The 18,856-nt window shown below is 43.0% G+C and overlaps 1 protein-coding gene across 3 annotated transcripts in view; it reads left to right on the forward strand.

Moving 5' to 3' along the window:
- The first annotated feature begins 10,029 nt into the window (after positions 1-10,029).
- The window catches only part of sardh (sarcosine dehydrogenase), a 77,377-nt gene continuing 68,550 nt past the window's right edge, over positions 10,030-18,856 (forward strand). Inside the window, exons 1-4 of one of the 3 annotated variants that reach the window (XM_084160833.1) lie at positions 10,030-10,485; positions 14,884-15,038; positions 16,360-16,537; positions 18,298-18,476. In XM_084160833.1, coding sequence (XP_084016959.1) covers positions 14,889-15,038; positions 16,360-16,537; positions 18,298-18,476 — 507 coding nt within the window. In that variant the 5' untranslated portion in view covers positions 10,030-10,485; positions 14,884-14,888. Of the gene's footprint in view, positions 10,486-14,883; positions 15,039-16,359; positions 16,538-18,297; positions 18,477-18,591; positions 18,606-18,856 lie in introns of those variants that run through there. The other 2 variants (XM_084160834.1, XM_084160835.1) reach the window with 2 other exon arrangements.

Raw genomic sequence — 18,856 nt, forward strand, 5'->3', positions numbered from 1 at the left:
ATTATAGGTAATCCACATACCTTTGGAGGTTGTGATTGTAGGTGTGATCCGAGCCATAAATTTATATATTTTATATAATATACCTGCATATATACAGTCAGGTCCATAATTATTGGCACCCTTGATAAAGATGAGCAAAAAATTATATAAATAATATTTTATACTAATACACTTGCTCAGAGAAAATCATTTTGTTGACTTTCTGGAAAAAAATCTAAAAAATAAAGGGATTGAAATTATTGGCACGGTGGCACCCCTGTTTTCAATACTCCAGCACCCTCCCCTTGTGAGAATAACGACGCTGAGCCTTTTTCTAAAATGTTTTATGAGGTTGATTGGAGAACACATTGGGAGGGATCTTAGACTATTCCTCCATACAGAATCTTTCCAGATCCTTGATATCCTTTGTCTGCTCTTATGGACTGCCCTCTTCAATTCAAACCACAGGTTGTCAATGGGGTTCAAGTCCGGAGACTGAGATGTCCATTGCAAAATGTTAATTTTGTGGTCAATTAATCATTTCTTTGTGGATTTTGATGTGTGGTTGGGGTTATTGTCTTGCTGGAAGATTCACTTGTGGCTAAATGTCAGCCTCCTGGCAGAGGCAACCAGGTTTTTGGCCAAAATGTCCTGGTACTGGGTAAAGTTAATTATGCCGCTGACCTTTACAAGGGCCACCGGACCAGCGGAAGCAAAATAGCACCATAACATAAAAAATGCACCACTATATTTTACTGTAGGTATAAGGTACTTTTCTGCATATGCTTGTGTTTTTCAACACCAAACCCACCACTGGTGTGCGTGGCCAAAGATATCTATTTTCATGTCATCTGACCAAAGCCAGTGCTTGACTTGGACAGAAATAGGTGCTGGTACTCATTTTGGCACCTGGTACTGTTTATATTTGGTGCAGGAGCGCCAAAATACTTTTGAGCTAATATTCTACAAGAGGAACAGGAGCTCAAGCAGTAGAACATTTGAGGTGGCGGTACTCCACTCCGGTGAGCTCCTGCCCAAGTCAAGCACTGACCATAGCACCGCCTGGAGTTTGATAAACGGCATTGGCACTTGGATTGGAACCGGTGCTATGGTCAGATGACATGAAAATAAAGCTCAAAGTGGAATGATGTTTTTCAACATTTTTACAAATAATTAAACATTAAAAGCTGAAATGCCTTGAGTCTATAAATATTTGCTTAATAAGTTGCATGGACTCTGCAATAATAGTGTATAACATGATTTTTGAATGACTACAGTACCTCACCTCTGTACCCCACACATACAATTATCTGTAAGGTCCCTCAGTCGAGCAGTGGATTTCAAACACAGATTCAACCACAAAGACCAGGGAGGTTTTCCAATGCCTCCCAAAGGAGAGCATTGACATTGAATATCCCTATTAATTACACTTTGGACGGTGTATCAATGCACCCAGTCACTACAAAGATACAGGCGTCCTTCCTAACTCAGTTACCGTAGAGGAAGGAAACCAGTCAGGGATTTCTGGGGAGTTTTTCAGGATAAAAAATAAACGGAATGGAGCTAAGCACAGGAAAAATCCTAGAGGAAAACCTGGTTCAGTCTGCTTTCCACCAGACACTGGGAGATAAATTCACCTTTCAGCAGGACAATAACCTAAAACATAAGGTCAAATCCACACTGGAGTTGCTTACTAATAAGACAGTGAATGTTCCTGAGTGGCCGAGTTTTGACTTAAATCTGCTTGAAAATTTGCTTGAAAATCTATGGCAACCAATTTGACAGAGCTTGAAGAATTGATAAAAAAAAAAAAAAACATCTATATAATCCATTTTAAATTCAGGCTGTAACGCAACAAAATATGGAATAAGTCAAGGGGTAGGAATACTTACACCACCCCGTTCATGAAAAGTGTTTGTTCCTACAGACAGTGAGTCACGTGGCCATAGCTTGCTATATAAAGCAGGCAGACAGCCATCAAGGCATTCATTTCCTGTTCGATTGAACGTTTGAATGGGCAAAACGAGTGACCTAAGTGGAACGCACAACTCGTCGGTATCTTGTCACGGATGAGTCAGGATTTGGCGTAAGCAGCATGAGTCCATGGCCCCATCCTGCCTGGTGTCAACGGTAAAGGCTGGTGGCGGTGGTGTAATGGTGTGGGGAATGTTTTCCTGGCACACGTTAGGTCCCTTGATACCAAGTGAGCAATGTTTCCTTGCGCTGAAGAATTCAGGCTGTTCTGGAGGAAAAAGGGTGTCCGACCCGGTACTAGCCACTGAGTGTATATATACACTGAACAAAAATATAAACGCAACATGTAAAGTGTTGGTCCCATGTTTCATGAGCTGAAATAAAATTTTCCATATGCACAAAAAGCTTTTTCTCTCAAATTTTGTGCCAAATTTGTTTATATCCCTCTTAGTGAGCATTTCTCCTTTGCCAAGATAATCCATCCACCTGGCAGGTGTGGCATATCAAGAAGCTGATTAAACAGCATGATCATTACACAGGTGCATCTTGTGCTGGGGACAATAAAAGGCCACTCTAAAATGTGCAGTTTTGTCACACAACACAATGCCACAGATGTCACAAGTTTTGAGGGAGCGTGCAATTGGCATGCTGACTACAGGAATGTCCACCAGAGCTGTTGCCAGAGAATGTAATATTAATTTCTCTACCATAAGCTGCCTCCAACATTGTTTTAGAGAATTTGGCAGTCCGTCCAACCGGCCTCACAACCGCAGACCACGTGTAACCACACCAGCCCGTATGGTACGTAAGAAGTGCCCATCAAGCCAATCCAACTTGTGGGAGGTGCTTCAGGAAGCCTCAACAAATTGACAACTAGAATGCCAAAGGTCTGCAAGGCTGTAATTGCTGCAAATGGAGGATTCTTTGACGTAAGCAATGTTTGAAGGACACAATTATTATTTATATTAAAAATCATTATTTCTAACCTTGTCAATGACTACATTTCCTATGCATTTTGCTACATTTTCATGGAAAACAAGGAAATGTCTAAGTGACCCTCAAACCTTTGAACGGTAGTGTAATATATATATATATATATGGCTCTAGTGTCATTACAGTAACTGTAGTAATGGTAAGAATTTACAGTATGAGGAACAGTTCAGCCATGTTCAGTGGGCAGACATTGTGGAACGTTGCGGATTGAAACGTCATGAATAGAGAGGACACGATTCCTTATTCTACATGTGAGAACATATTTCTATCTGAATTCCACATAATGATGTGCCCTGCTGAACACACACCAGGTCTCATTCAGTGGCAGTGCTAATCGGCATGTAACCCTAATCCAAGTCACTCCAACATTCTTGACTTATTTATGAAGTTCACATTAATCATTCTAAAGTGTAGCAGTTTAGAGGACTGGACTTCTCCATGGAACTAGATATGGCCTTGGGGCAATTCCACAGTAAACATGCTAAACAAAAACCATTGATTCAAAGTTTAACTAACCATACAACTCTATGCACAAGGGCTACTTTTAACAATTTTCACTGAACATTTTACAAAAACACATTTACTGGAAGAACTGTGCAGATTGGTTCGGTAACAGAATTTCAGTAAAATCTCCCTCAGTTGTTTATGTGTCCTCGTTTTCAAAAAACTCTGTTAAATATCTGGTCCGAATTAAGATTCTACGATGTCTGCAGAAAGAATGTGTTGTCAACTATGACATGACACATTGACTTGGTGATGTATCCTAAATAGGTACACAAAGGTATAAATATGCAAAATCCTCATTTGCATATTTTGATATTGTTCTACACACTGGCTATTATTTTAATGAGCTCTGCCCCCAAACAAGACCATATTTCGTTGGTCCGGAACAGCTGGTGCTCTCATGCATGGTTCAGTGTTGTTTGCCTCGAAACGAGTATAGAAGGCATTTGGCTCATCTGGTAGCCTTTGCTTATTCCACATTTTTTAGGATGGAAATTGTGGGGAAAAAGTATTTGATCCCCTGCTGATTTTGTACGTTTGCCCACTGACAAAGAAATGATCAGTCTATAATTTTAATGGTAGGTTTATTTGAACAGTGACAGACAGAATAACAACAAAAAAATCCAGAAAAACGCATGTCAAAAATGTTATAAATTGATTTGCATTTTAATGAGGGAAATAAGTATTTGACCCCCTCTCAATCAGAAAGATTTCTGGCTCCCAGGTGTCTTTTATACAGGTAACGAGCTGAGATTAGGAGCACACTCTTAAAGGGAGATCTCCTAATCTCAGCTTGTTACCTGTATAAAAGACACCTGTCCACAGAAGCAATCAATCAATCAGATTCCAAACTCTCCACCATGGCCAAGACCAAAGAGCTCTCCAAGGATGTCAGGGACAAGATTGTAGACCTACACAAGGCTGGAATGGGCTACAAGACCATCGCCAAGCATCTTGGTGAGAAGGTGACAACAGTTGGTGCGATTATTGGCAAATGGAAGAAACACAAAATAACTGTCAATCTCCCTCGGCCTGGGGCTCCATGCAAGATCTCACCTCGTGGAGTTGCAATGATCATGAGAACGGTGAGGAATCAGGCCCGAACTACACGGGAGGATCTTGTCAATGATCTCAAGGCAGCTGGGACCATAGTCACCAAGAAAACAATTGGTAACACACTACGCCGTGAATGACTCAAATCCTGCAGCGCCCGCAAGGTCCCCCTGCTCAAGAAAGCACATATACAGGCCCGTCTGTTTTTTGTTGTTGTTATTCTGTCTCTCACTGTTCAAATAAACCTACCAATAAATTATAGACTGATCATTTCTTTGTCAGTGGGCAAACATACAAAATCAGCAGGGGATCAAATACTTTTTTCCCTCACTGTATATATTCCTTATGTTAAAAAGATATAGACTCTTAGCTTTCATTTGATAACCTATTTGACATGCTCCTATGAACTTCACATGTTTGTGCTCATGCGTCCTTTTACACTGAACAAAAATATAAACGCAACATGTCACAATTTCAAAAAATTTACTGAGTTACAGTTCATATAAAGAAATCAGTCAATTGAAATAAATAAATAAAGCCCTAATCTATGGATTTCGCATAGAGATGATCAGGTTGTTGATTGTGGCTTGTGGAATGTTGTCTCACGCCTCTTCAATGGCTGTGCGAAGTTTCTGGATATTGATTTGAACTGGAACACACTGTCGTACACGTCGATCCAGAGCATCTCAAACATGCTCAATGGATGACATGTCTGGTGAGTTTGCAGGCCATGGAAGAACTGGGACATTTTCAGCATCCAGGAATTCTGTACAGATCCTTGCAACATGGGCCGTACATTACCATGCTGAAACAGGAGGTGATGGCGGCGGATGAATGGCACGACAATAGACCTCAGGATATCGTCATGGTATCTCTGTGCATTCAAATTGCCATAGATAAAATGCAATTGTGTTCGTTGTCCATAGCTTATGCCTGCCCATACCATAACCCCACCAACATGGGGCACTCTGTTCATAACGTTGACATCAGAAACCGCTCGCCCACACAACGCCATCTGCCATCTGTCTGCCATCTGCCCGGTACAGTTGAAACCGGGATTCAACCGTGAAGAGCACACTTCTCCAGTGTGGCAGTGGCCATCGAAGGTGAGCATTTGCCCACTGAAGTTGGTTACGACGCCAAACTGCAGTCAGGTCAAGACCCTGGTGAAGACGACGAGCACGCAGATGAGCTTCCCTGAAACAGTTTCTGACAGTTTGTGCAGAAATTATTTGGTTATGCAAACCCACAGTTTCATCAGCTGTCCAGGCGGCTGGTCTCAGACCATCCCGCAGGTGAAGAAATCGGATGTGGAGGTCCTGGGTTGGCATGGTTAGACGTGGTCTGTGGTTGTGCGGCCATTTGGACGTACTTCCATATTCTCTAAAACGACGTTTGCTTATGGTAGAGAAATGAACATAAAATGATCTGGCAACAGCTCTGGTGGACATTCCTGCAGTCAGCATGCCAATTGCACGCTCCCTCAAAATTTGAGATATCTGTGGCATTGTGTTGTGTGACAAAACTGCACATTTTACAGTGGCCTTTTATTGTCCACAGCACAAGGTGCACCTGTGTAATGATCATGTTGTTTAATCAGCTTCTTGATATGCCACACCTGTCAGGTGGATGGATTATCTTGGCAAAGGAGAAATGCTCACTAACAGGGATGTAAGCAAATGTGTGCACCAAATTTGAGAGAAATAAGCTTTTTGTGCATATGGAAAATGTATGCAAACTTTTATTTCAGCTCATGAAGCATGGGACCAACACTTTAAATGTTGAGTTTATATTTTTTGTTTAGTATACATGGAAATTACCCCTGGGAGAATATGGGACATCTCACATACTTAGGGTTTGTCTTAGGGTTTCCCAAAATACATTTTCTTGTGGAATTAATGTAGATAATGTCGTCAGGAGCATTCCTAGAGAGAGCATAATTTTCAAGGAACTGTGCTATTACGTTAGCCTCGTGTGACCATCCTGATCTCGCACGCTTACCTTATGTTTAGCTAAACAAAGTGAAGTGAATCAAAAAGAAAGCGCAGCGGTCAGGCTGGTGGATCAGGCTACTGTTATGTCAATTCATATGGTGAAACCTTGTGTCTTTGGAAACACATTATAGCCTGCCGGTATAATGCCTTATAACTTGTGATATAACCATGTATGAGTCTTTATAATAAGGCCAATAATCTCTCTATGTATCAAGCTGTCAACTGACTGAGCTAGAGTCATGCCCAAATAACACGTGAACACCCCACTACACCCACATTACGTAGCTTGTCTGGTTTCTTAATGTGAGTTATGGAACTCACTGTGCTGGAAATACCCTCTCAAGACACCCCCTCTCCCCCCCTCCTCCCATTCTTACCTCCCGACACTCGCCCCTCAGCACAGATTGGGTTACAAGCTGAGACCACTACATTTTACTCTCAGCCCGACGATACAGCCTACAGTGTGGAGGTGAGGGTCCTGGAGGAGTGGTGCCAGGAAAATAACCTCTCCCTCAATAAAACGAAGGAGCTGATTGTGGACTTCAGGAGTCTGCAGAGGGAGCACGCCCCCATCCACATCGATGGGGCCGGCCATAGTGGAGAGGGTGCAAAGCTTCAAGTTCCTCGGCGTGCACATCACTGACAACCTGAAATGGTCCATCCACAGACAGTTTGGTGAAGAATGAGCAACAGTGCCTCTTCAACCTCAGGAGGCTGAAGAAATTCGTCTTGGCCCCTAACACCTCGATCTCACCGATAGCATCATTGCATTTCAGTACACCAGAAGTACACTCATTTCCAATAGAACGCTGCGTTTGCCTTGCAGCAATGCGTTGCAGAGGCAGTTGCAGTGCGTTCTGTGTGGTGCATACGTTGGATTTATCAAACGTATGCATCAGACTGTATGCGTAGACAGCTTGACAGAAATGATAGCATGTTGAACGTTTGTTGCACACATATCCAGATGATGCCGCGTACCATTTTGCGCAATGATGCTGTCAGTGTGATCAAGGCGTAAGACCTTCACGAACTGCTACAGATGCACCATTGAGAGCATCCTGTCAGGCTGCACAGCAACTGCACCGTCCGCAACTGCAAGGCTCTCCAGAGGGTGGTGCGGTCACCCTAATGCACACTGCATGCCCTCCAGGAGATCTACAGCACCTGGTGTCACAGAAAGGCCAAGAAGATCATTAAGGACCTCAGCCACCCGAGCCATGGCCTGTTCACCCCGCTACCATCTAGAAGGCGGAGACAGTACAGGTGCATCAAAGCTGGGGCCGAGAGACTGAAAAACAGCTTCTATCTCCAGGCCATCAGACTGTTAAACAGTCACCACTTGCTGGCCTCTGCTCAGTCCCCTGCCCTGAACTTTAGTCACTGTTACTAGCCGGCTACCACCCGATACTCTACCCTGCACCTTAGAGCCTGTTGCCCTATGTACATAGTAATTGAACACTGGTCACTTTAATAATGTTTACATACTGTTTTACCCACTTCATATGTGCATCCTGTATTATAGTCAAGGCCCATCCTATATAACTACTGCCGTCCACACCTTTTCAATTAATTTACTGCCCATAATGTCAATGCAGACAGTCATATAGATTACTTTTATATTTATATTCCGGACTCTGACATTGCTTGTTCTAATATTTCTATATTTCTTAATTGCTTTCTTTTTCTTTTGGGGATTTGCCTGTATTATTTTGTATTGTCAGGTATTACTGCACTGTTGGAGCTAGAAACATAAGCATTTCGCTACACCCGCGATAACATCTGCTAAATACTGTATGTGTACGCGACCAATAATATTTGATTTGATTTGGATTTGATATCCACAACTCTGGAGGGTGCACACCTTGTGTAAACATCTCCCAATAATCTCCCGTATTCACAATACAGGTAATACAATGCACAATACACTATAGCCTACACAATACAGGTATTGCAATACGCAATACACTATAGCCTACACAATACAGGTATTGCAATACGCAATACATTATAGCCTGCACAATACAGGTAATACAATATTTCCATTAGTTCTTTGCTTTAACTACCTCCCACGGTCTTAGCATATTCAGCCAATTTGTTATGGTTATTCAGTCATGTTGAGAGAGAGTGGCTGATTGAATCCCACACATCCCACACATCCAGATGTGACCCTACTGCTGCTTTTGTAGCTCTATTTCTGCATGGTTTGGTCTGGGCTCTGAGAAGAGGAGGGGAGGAGAGAAGAAACAGCTGTGGCCCCTGCTGGGGGCCTCTCCTGCCATGTGCAGGGTTAACCCCATCCCCCACACACACAAACTGCTCTGCTCTGGCTAGCAAAATATATATATATGTTTTATGGTCACATGCAGTGAATTGTGTTGTTTTACAGGGTCAGCCATATTAGTACAGCACCCCTGGAGCAAATTATGGTTAAGTGCTTTGCTCAAGGGCACATCGACAGATTTTCAACTTGTCGGCGCAGGTATTAAAACCAGCAACATTTCAGTTACTGGCCCAACACTCTAATCTTTAGGCTTCCTGCCGCTAGGGGGATAGAGATTGCATCACATGCATGATGCGCATACCTCCAGTAGAATTAAACGGAACGAAACGGGGCGTGACCTACCTGAATTTGTCCAATAGAAACTCTCGTTTTGCTTCCGTTTGGTTCATAAACGGTTAACGGTTTCCGTAATGAATACACCCCAGGAGTCACAAATTATCCTGGCTCTAACCAATTAACATTTATTTTTAGACGGTTACTTACATGGTCAAATATGGTGTACAAAAAGTTAAGTGTATTTAAATGACAACTATATATTTCAAGATAGTCAAAAGTTTTCAGCAGTTTGTTTCCCACACTCCCAGCGGGCAACATTGTCTCTGCATCCTTACTTCTTGTCATCGAATGTTTCAGTGCTGATTAACCAACATTCTACTCCTGAAGTCGTGTCTGTGATGATCTAGCCTCTGCAGAGATATTAGAGAAAGGAGATAGGAATCCCATTGGCAAGGAATGAAAGAACATATAACGCTTCAAACAGCAGACTGTAGACCAATCGCGTTCAATCGGTAATCGTCAAAGTCAGGGTATGAGTCGAAAATAAAATATTGTTGTACTTCTTGTTGACGAAATTCATGCTAATGTTGGGTTTTTGAGCTAGCGCCCAATTGAGTATGGTTACATGCACACAATATTGGGATTATTGTAGATAGTCAGATTAATATAATAGTTCGATTACAACGTTTACAGGCTTTGTAAGAAGAACGATTTCCCTAATCATCATTTTTACATGGACACATCTGAAATCAGGCTACCTGATGGCACTCTGATAAATGCAGAACATCCCCAATCAAAATAAACGTTCTACCACAGACCATGTTATTTTTGGAAGCATAGCTATCTGATTTTGCGTTCGGACATATAAAGTTTGTATATGAAAAGTACCTCTAAAACGCATACTCAGTTGTTTCGAACTCACTTCACTCATGCTTAAGAGGCTCACTTGACTGCAAATATATGCTAGAACGCGCCAATAGGATCTCGCTAGCTCATGCTGCCAACTTCCTCTTTGTTCTGGCTGCTATGATACATTTGCTCCCATTAGAAACGACGGGCTGTGGTCTATCTTGGGTTAGCTATAAAACATATTTGTTAACAAGGCGACACTCCAATTTAACTCCTCCTCCACGTTTACTGGATTGGTTGAACAGGTGCAGAAGACAATCTCCCACGAAAGTTTTTCTTCTTCTCGTCAACACTAGTACTTAGTGGATCTAGTTTCAGGCGTTTCTTTTGCGCCTGCTACGTTAAGTTAGTGATGATCATACTGCTGCCACAGCTGTCAGCGATAACCACGCTTTGAGCACGGCCATTTTCGAGTGAGTTCCACTCTCCATCATTTAAGCGGTCTCCGGCTGTATACTTTCCCCCTCGTATTGCATTTTTGGGGATCATCTTTCATCAAGAAGAGAAGCCTATAGGAGCTAAGTAAGTGTTTGCGTGTAGGGGAGCACCCAACACAGTTAACTGACTTTATATTATACAACCGGTGTGTCTAATCCTGGATGCTGATTGGTTAAAACCGCATTCCAGCCGGTGTCTATTCCACAAATTACCACCTGCTAAAGCTATGATTTTGAAATGCCTATTTACTCTGTTCCATCTCACTGCATAATACACTGTTTCGTCAACCCAGCCAGACAATTTGTAAACTTGGTCTCCACTGTAAAAAGCACCTAGACATTGTCTCCCATTTCTTTTAGACTAGCAATTGGTTTTCAATAGCAGAGATTTGTATAAACCATGCTGTCTGTTTCTCTGACATTTGCAACATTGTTTCAGTATTGAAATTCGATCTCCAGTTGTATAGTTAAGCAATAAGGCACGAGGGGGTGTGGTATATGGCCAATATACCATGGCTAAGGGCTGTTCTTAGAGTGCCTGGATACAGCCCTTAACTGTGGGATATTGGCCATATACCACAAACCCCTGAGGTGCCTTATTGCTATTATAAACTGGCTACCAACGTAATTAGAGCACTAAAAATAAATGTTTTGTCATACCCGTCGGCTCGAACCACCCAGTTTATAATTGCATATATACCTTTCTGGATAGTTTATTGCACACACACACAGTAGGTTACAGCCCTTCTAAGGGTAGGCCTACCAAATGTTATCGAATGTTTAATAGGCATGACACGGAGTACAAGGAAAACAGGTACCGGATTTCAGGCTACATTGGTAAAAGATTTACTCTGTTTATTTGCAAAGGCCTACATGCAAACATTGCCCATAGCAACGTCCTGGCTAATATGCTAATCAAGTCTGTGTGGCTAATAACACATCAAAGTCAAGCGGAACATTTTCACTAGGCTATTCCATTTCGACTAAAGTGAATGTTGTTTCTGTGGATGCACAATGCAGTGCTGCAGGGTCTCCCATTGGGGCACCAGGTCAAGTATTGGTAGCTGCCAATGGCACTGTTCAAATTTAAATAAAGATTGAAGTACATTTTAGAACGCAACACACTTTACAGTAAAACAACAAAATTAAGGAGATACAAGAAAAACAAGCAGGAAGAATGTTTGTATCATGGCTGTGATGTCACTAGTGTTATTGGGGTGTCCAGGTTGAGCGATTTTATTGACAGGTATCTTTCAGGTATTTGGGGGGGGAGGGGGAGGAGGAGAGGGAGAGTTATCCACACTCTTGCTTTGACCACCACGTGACAGAAAGAAAACAGTTATGAGCTGAGCCATTCTGTTACAGATTTGGGAACAGAATTAAACATGTTAATCACTTAATAAATCACAAACCAAATGATCACTTAACTATACTGAACAAAAATATAAACGCAACATGTAAAGTGTTGGTCCCATGTTTCATGAGCTGAAATAAAATATCCCAGAAATTGTTTCAAATTTGTTTACATCCCTGTTAGTGAGCATTTCTCCTTCTCCTTTGCCAAGATAATCCATCCACCTGACAGTTGTGGCATATCAAGAAGCTGATTAAACAGCATGATCATTACAAAGATGCACCTTGTGCTGGGGACAATAAAAAGCCACTGTAAATTGTGCAGTTTAGTCACACAACACAATGCCACAGATGTCTCAAGTTTTGAGGGAGCGTGCAATTGGCAAGCTGACTGCAGAAATGTCCACCAGAGCTGTTGCCAGATAATGTAATGTTAATTTCTCTACCATAAGCCGCCTCCAACGCCTCACAACCGCAGACCACGTGTAACCACGCCAGCCCAGGACCTCCACATCTGGCTTCTTCATCTGCGGGATCGTCTGAGACCAGCCACCCGGACAGCTGATGAAACTGTGGGTTTGCACAACCGAAGAATTTCTGCACAAACTGTCAGAAACTGTCTCAGGGAAGCTCCTCTGCGTGCTCGTTGTCCTCACCAGAGTCTTGACCTGACGGCAGTTTGGCGTTGTAACCGACTTCAGTGGGCAAATGCTCACATTCGATGGCCACTGGCACGCTGGAGAAGTCTGCTCTTTACAGCTGAATCCCGGTTTCAACTGTATCGGGCAGATGGCAGACAGCATGTATGGCTTCATGTGGGCGAGCGGTTTGCTGATGTCCCATGGTGGGGTTAAGGTATGGGCAGGCATAAACTACGGACAACGAACACAGTTGCATTTTACATTTTATCGATGGCAATTTGAATGCACAGAGATACCGTGACGAGCTCCTGAGGCCCATTGTCATGCCATTCATCCGCTGCCATCGCCTCATGTTTCAGCATGATAATGCAGAGCCCCATGTCGCAAGGATCTGTACACAATTCCTGGAAGCTGAAAATGTCCTAGTTCTTCCGTGGCCTGCATACTCACCAGACATGTCACCCATTGAGCAAGTTTGGGATGCTCTGGGTTGATGTGTACGACAGTGTGTTCCACTTCACGCCAATATCCAGCAACTTCGCACAGCCATTGAAGAGGACTGGGAAAACATTCCACAGGCCACAGTCAAGAGCCTGATCAACTCTATGCGAAGGAGATGTGTCGTGCTACATGAGGCAAATGGTAGTCACACCAGATACTGACTGGTTTTCTGATCCACGCCCCTACCTTTTTTGTAAGGTTTCTGTGTCCAACAGATGCATATCTCTATTCCCAGTCATGTGAAATCCATAGATTAGGGCCCAATGAATTTATTTCAATTGACTGATTTCCTTATATGAACTGTAACTCAGTAAAACCTTTGCAATTGTTGCATGTTGCGTTTTATAATTTTAAGTGTAATTGGTATTAGAAAATATCTTAAAGATATGTGGGGGTTTTTGTAACAGAATGACAAGACACTAGGCAAAATGTCTTACATTTACAGAAGGAAAATTTAAATATAAATGTTGATTTTAGTTGGCAGGAGTCTTTACTTCAACATTATTGTGTTTTGATGTATTTCTAATACCTTTTAAGACTTTTTCTACTAGATGTTTTCTAAGACCCCTTTTCCATCTGTTTGACCAGAAATCAAAGCCTTTGATCATTCCAAATTTGTAGGATGGAAAATTATAGAAAATATATATATATATGCCTTAATTTCTAAAAAAGATAGTCCATTTGCTTTCATTTGACACCGAATTTGATGTGCTCCTATGAACTTCACATGTTAGTGGTCATGGAGCCTTTTACGTGGAAATGCCCGTATCTGCCCCTGGTCTCGGGGCTGGCTTCCTGTCTCTCTGTTGGCTTGGGTTGACGGTGTATGTCAGGAAATGCACAACTAAATATTCCCTTTCTTCCAGTAATATTTGTTTTTTGACCAAGGTCTTGATTTTCAGAGATTGGTGGATGTGTAACTTGGTTGGGTAATAGAAAATATGGGAATCGTTAAGCTCTTCCCCCACTGCCATTTCCTATCTGTCAGTCAATGGGGGTTTTGGTCAATGTCTCAGTCTCATGTAACCAGACAAGGATGTCTCTGAATATTGAGGCAGCACCCCTCACCTCTCTGATTCAGAGGGTTAAATGTGTAAGACACATTTCAGTTGAATGCATTCAGTTGTACAACTGACTAGGTATCTCCCTTTACTAGCTGTAAAGTCTGACATAAGAGATTGGTCTATGGCTAAAGGGTTTGTTGACATCCAGAGTCAGGAGGATACATTAAAAACGGCATCCTATTCCCTACATAGTGCACTACTTTTGACCAGAGCCCTATGGAACCCTTGTCAAAAGTAATGCACTATATAGTGAATATGGTGCCATTTGGGACACAGAATAACACTTTCTTCCCAGATTCGGATAGTCAATGCCATGCAGCACAAAGAGAATCAGTGAATGGCTTTGGCCCATGATGTTTGTTTACATGTTGTGCCTCACATCGCGACTCGAATGATGGTTGTCATGGCACAAGGTTCAGGAGCAGATTTCGGCTCAGCTTGGCTTGGCTCTGTAGTATGAGTCAGGCATCTGTATTGTCTTGCAGGGATGACTAGGACTCACACACACACACTATTGCTCCACCATCCCTGCAATAGTGTGTGGGTCCTATTCATCTCCCTATTCGTTTTCCTTAGCCTAGACCGACCCCCTAAAGCACAGGTGTCAAACTCATTCCACGGAGGGCGAGTGTCTGCAGGGGTTTGGCTTTTCCCTTGTACTTGATTTTGATGAATTAAGGTCACTAATCAGTAAAGAACTCCCCTCATCTGGTTGTCTAGGGCTTAATTGGAAGGAAAAACCCAAAACCTGCAGACACTAGGCCCTCCATGGAATGAGTTTGACACCCTAAAGGGATGTGCTTTTGACTATATTGACTGTCTGTCTGCAGGAGTCATAGCCCTGGTAACTGTGTAACCAGGCCAGCACTGTACAGCTTGGCTGGGTTTGGCCCTATAGTGTGGATCAGACCGATATGTGTGCAGGGGCCATGGCCTTCCTGGGGACAGCAGTGCGGAGGGTGGCTAGCTGCCGTCCGGCCCTCTCCCCCCTGTGCCACTCTGCCACCACCTCCCGTTGCTACAGCTCCAGTTCAGAGCCCACCACGGAGAAGAGCGTCCCCTACGAGAATGTACTCAAGGTCTGTGTGACGTTTTTTGTGTCATCCTCTATGGTTATATCTGAAATGGCACCCTAATCCTTAGTCCCTATGGGTCCTGGTCAAAAGTAGTGCATTATACACTGAGTATACCAAACATTAGGAACACCTTCCTAATATTGAGTTGCCCCCCTATTGAGTTGAGTTTTACCCTCAGAACAGCCTCAATTAGTCGGGGCATGGACACTACAAGGTGTCTAAAGTGTTCCACAGGGATGCTGGCATATGTTGACTCCAATGCATCCCACAGTTGTTAAGTTGGCTGGATGTCCTTTGGGTGGTGGACCATTCTTGATACATACGGTGAAAAAACGGCTAGCTGGAGTTCGTCTGAGCGGTTGGCTTCTGAGCCCTCACCTGCTATATACAGTACTTAGTGCTGATTCTGACTTGGATTCAGACCCTCTACAGGATGTCCAGTAAGAACAAGGTGGATGCTTCTCCTTTCATGGTTTTTATTCCCTTTCTTCCTCATCACCACAAATTAGGAACACACTTCGGGTATTTACAGTGGATCTTGGAATAACCTGGAATCTTACTTGTTGTGGTTATTTCGATGTTCGCACAACATTGACATTCTTGTTACTGTCGACAATAAAAAGTATTCAGAAACCGTGCGTCATCTCTCTTCGGACGAAGATAACACTCTGACCTGAGTGGGCGGGTGCAGTGTCCAGATGCGCATTTCCAAGCGCTCTGATTGGTTTGGAATGGTAGCACTATGGCGGTTGAGTGACCACTAAGTTAGACTGAGCAGCCAAACTAACAGCATTGCAGTTCTTGGCACAAACCGGTGCGCTTGGCACCTACTACCGTACCCTGTTCAAAGGCACTTACATTTTTTTGTCTAGCCCATTGAATGGCACATATACTCTCAAGGCTTAAGAATTCTTCTTTAACCTGTCTGCTCCCCTTCATCCATATCAATAAGGGATCATAGCTTTCACCTGGATTCACCTGGTCAGTCTATGTCATGGAAAGAGCAGGTGTTCTTAATGTTTTCTATACTCAGTGAATAGGGTTTTATTTATGTGTGTTGCAAGACCATCATTGTAAATACGTATTTGTTCTTAATTGACTAGCCTGGTTAAATAAAGAAATTAATAGGTTAAATGAGGACCACAATGGTAATGTCTCTAACTTATTTGTGTATGCATCCTCAACAATTTTGGTATATGTATCTGTTGCCTGTTTAAAAAAATATATATTTTATGTATTTTCATTGTGAGAAGAAAATCTAATGAGAAATGTAGTTTTGCAATGTGTGCCTTTTCCTATTCCATTTAAACAAATCTCATGGCAGGTGGAGGAGGGTGGCAGTGGGCCTACCAAGCCCCTTCCCAAGTCAGCAGAGGCTGTGGTAATCGGAGGGGGAAGCCTGGGATGCCAGACCGTCTACCACCTAGCCAAGATGGGCATGACCAACGTGGTGCTGCTGGAGAGAGACCGACTGACCGCCGGAACCACCTGGCACACAGCTGGTAGGTAGTACCCACCTAGAAGCCTATCTGGGCTGTGGCTTATGCAACTATGGATTCATGAATGTGTAGGGTTTGTTTGTAAATGGATTCAAACTGTATATCAGTGTTTTTTAAATCCTGGTCCTGGGGACCCAAAGGGTAATCTGTGACCAACCGGCTCGATTTGGTTTTCTGTAACAAAATTTGAAATGGTGTTTTTTACATTGGATAAAAGTAGAGACTCCGAGATAGAAAATGGTATATCATACACTACCGTTGAGGAACAATGGGAAAGTAATTCTGCTTTGAGAAATGTTGAATGTTTTGATACACCTACTGGAGAGCTCTTCTTTGTCTACACCCATTCAGCATCGTTCACACCCTCTTAAGCTTTAGCCCCACCCATCTCTTTAAGGATTCACATGTGAGGCTATGTACTAAACAACCAAAGATTTCAAGACTAAAGGCTGGTTTATACTACAGGTGTGTTCGTCAATTTAATCTGGAGTGCCAGAGTGTGCTCTGAGCGTTCGTAAGCTCCGAGCGTTGTCAGATTGTCCGTTCGTAAGTTCAGAGTGTTTCGCTCTCGGAGCGCACACTGGACGCTCTGGCCGAGGAGTAGGTTTGATCCGAGTGTTCTGACCTAACAACAGTACCCAAGCTAACTGGCTAACGTTGGCTAGCTTGCTAGCTACAGTACCAGTCAAAAGTTTGGACACACCTACTCATTCAAGGGTTTTTCTTTATTTTTACTATTTTCTACATTGTAGAATAATAGTGAAGACATCAAAACTATGAAATAACACATATGGAATCATGTAGTAATCAAAAATATATTTGAGATTCTTCAAAGTAGCCACCCTTTGCCTTTATGACAGCTTTGCACATTCTTGGCATTCTCTCAACCAACTTCACCTGGAATGCCTACACATACTGACCAGCTCATGTTATGGACAGAAGCGCGCAACATGGCAGACCAATCCGAACTCATCTCTCGGCATGTCCAGCCCACTCATTATCTCAGCCAATCATGGCTAGCGGGAAGGTTGCTTTCTTTTTTCCATGTCTAAACCAACTAGGCTCTTAATTTAACCATTTTATTCATATTTACAGATGCCATACAAGTTTGTTGTTAAGGCACATGAAAGTTCACATGTTCCAGAAGGCATTTCTGCCAAATAACGCATTTTGATAAAAAAAAAAAAGTTTACGTTCAAATGGCGCTCCTGTGAAGTAGTGACGCGCGACATACGCCACGTTTCCTGAAATGAGTCACATGGAGGATGCATTCAAGTTAATGTCACATTCAATTTGGATAGAAAAATAAATGCATTATGATGACCACCAGGGTGTACCCTTCCATGCATAGAGATTTTTTTCACTTTTGGTTACTTGACCTGAATTGCATACTCTATGAATATGACCATAGCACATGATTTATGGCCTTTGGGGGGGCGGTGACGGGCATTCTTATGACATTGCCAGCAGTAAGATTTTAGCTCAATTTCCAAAAAGACATGCCACCGAAATTGACGGAGTGGGTAAAGCACTGCGGACCCGGTACTGGGTCCAAAACAACCACACAGAGTTTAACAGGTTTAAATGAAAAAAATATAACCACTGGGATTGTTAAAGGGGAGTCTAATTGGTTGGAAACCTCATATTATTCTCTGTCTTCGTCTCTCGCTCTCTCTTTTTGTCTGTCTCTCTCGCTTTTTCTCTCTCCTGCTCCCTCACTAATCATCACTATCTCTTATGGTCTTGTGGTGTCTCTGTCCCAGGTCTGCTGTGGCAGCTGAGGCCCAGTGATGTGGAGGTGGAGCTGCTAGCCCACACCAGACAGGTGATCAGCCATGACCTGGAGCAGGAGACCGGTCTAGAGACTGGCTGGATCCAGAACGGAGGCCTCTTCATCGCATCCAACAAGCAGAGGCTGGACGAGTACAAACGCCTCATGTCGGTACGTACATAAAGGCCCAGACTACACTACACTAGACTGGACTGGTGTCTTAGATTTGACTGGTTGGGGTAGAGGTGTCACTCTCTCTCTAACAAGCAGAGGCTGGACAAGTACAAACGCCTCATGTCGGTATGTATTGTAGGCTACTGTATGTGCCCTGCCGCTCCAGACTAGACTGGACTCAACTGAGTGAACTTATAGAACATGTTGGGGTAGAGGCTGGGAACTGTACCTATCAGCCTTACTGGTCCAGACTAGACTGTGTAACCTACCTCTCCAGTAAATTCAGTAAATAGGCCAGAGGTAACTTGTGGGTGTGAGATGAAATGCTCAGTTTGATTTTGATTTATTAGGATCCCCATTAGCTAGTCTTACTGGGG

This window comes from Coregonus lavaretus, assembly GCF_964263955.1.
Source record: "Coregonus lavaretus genome assembly, chromosome: 4".
Lineage (NCBI taxonomy): Eukaryota > Metazoa > Chordata > Actinopteri > Salmoniformes > Salmonidae > Coregonus > Coregonus lavaretus.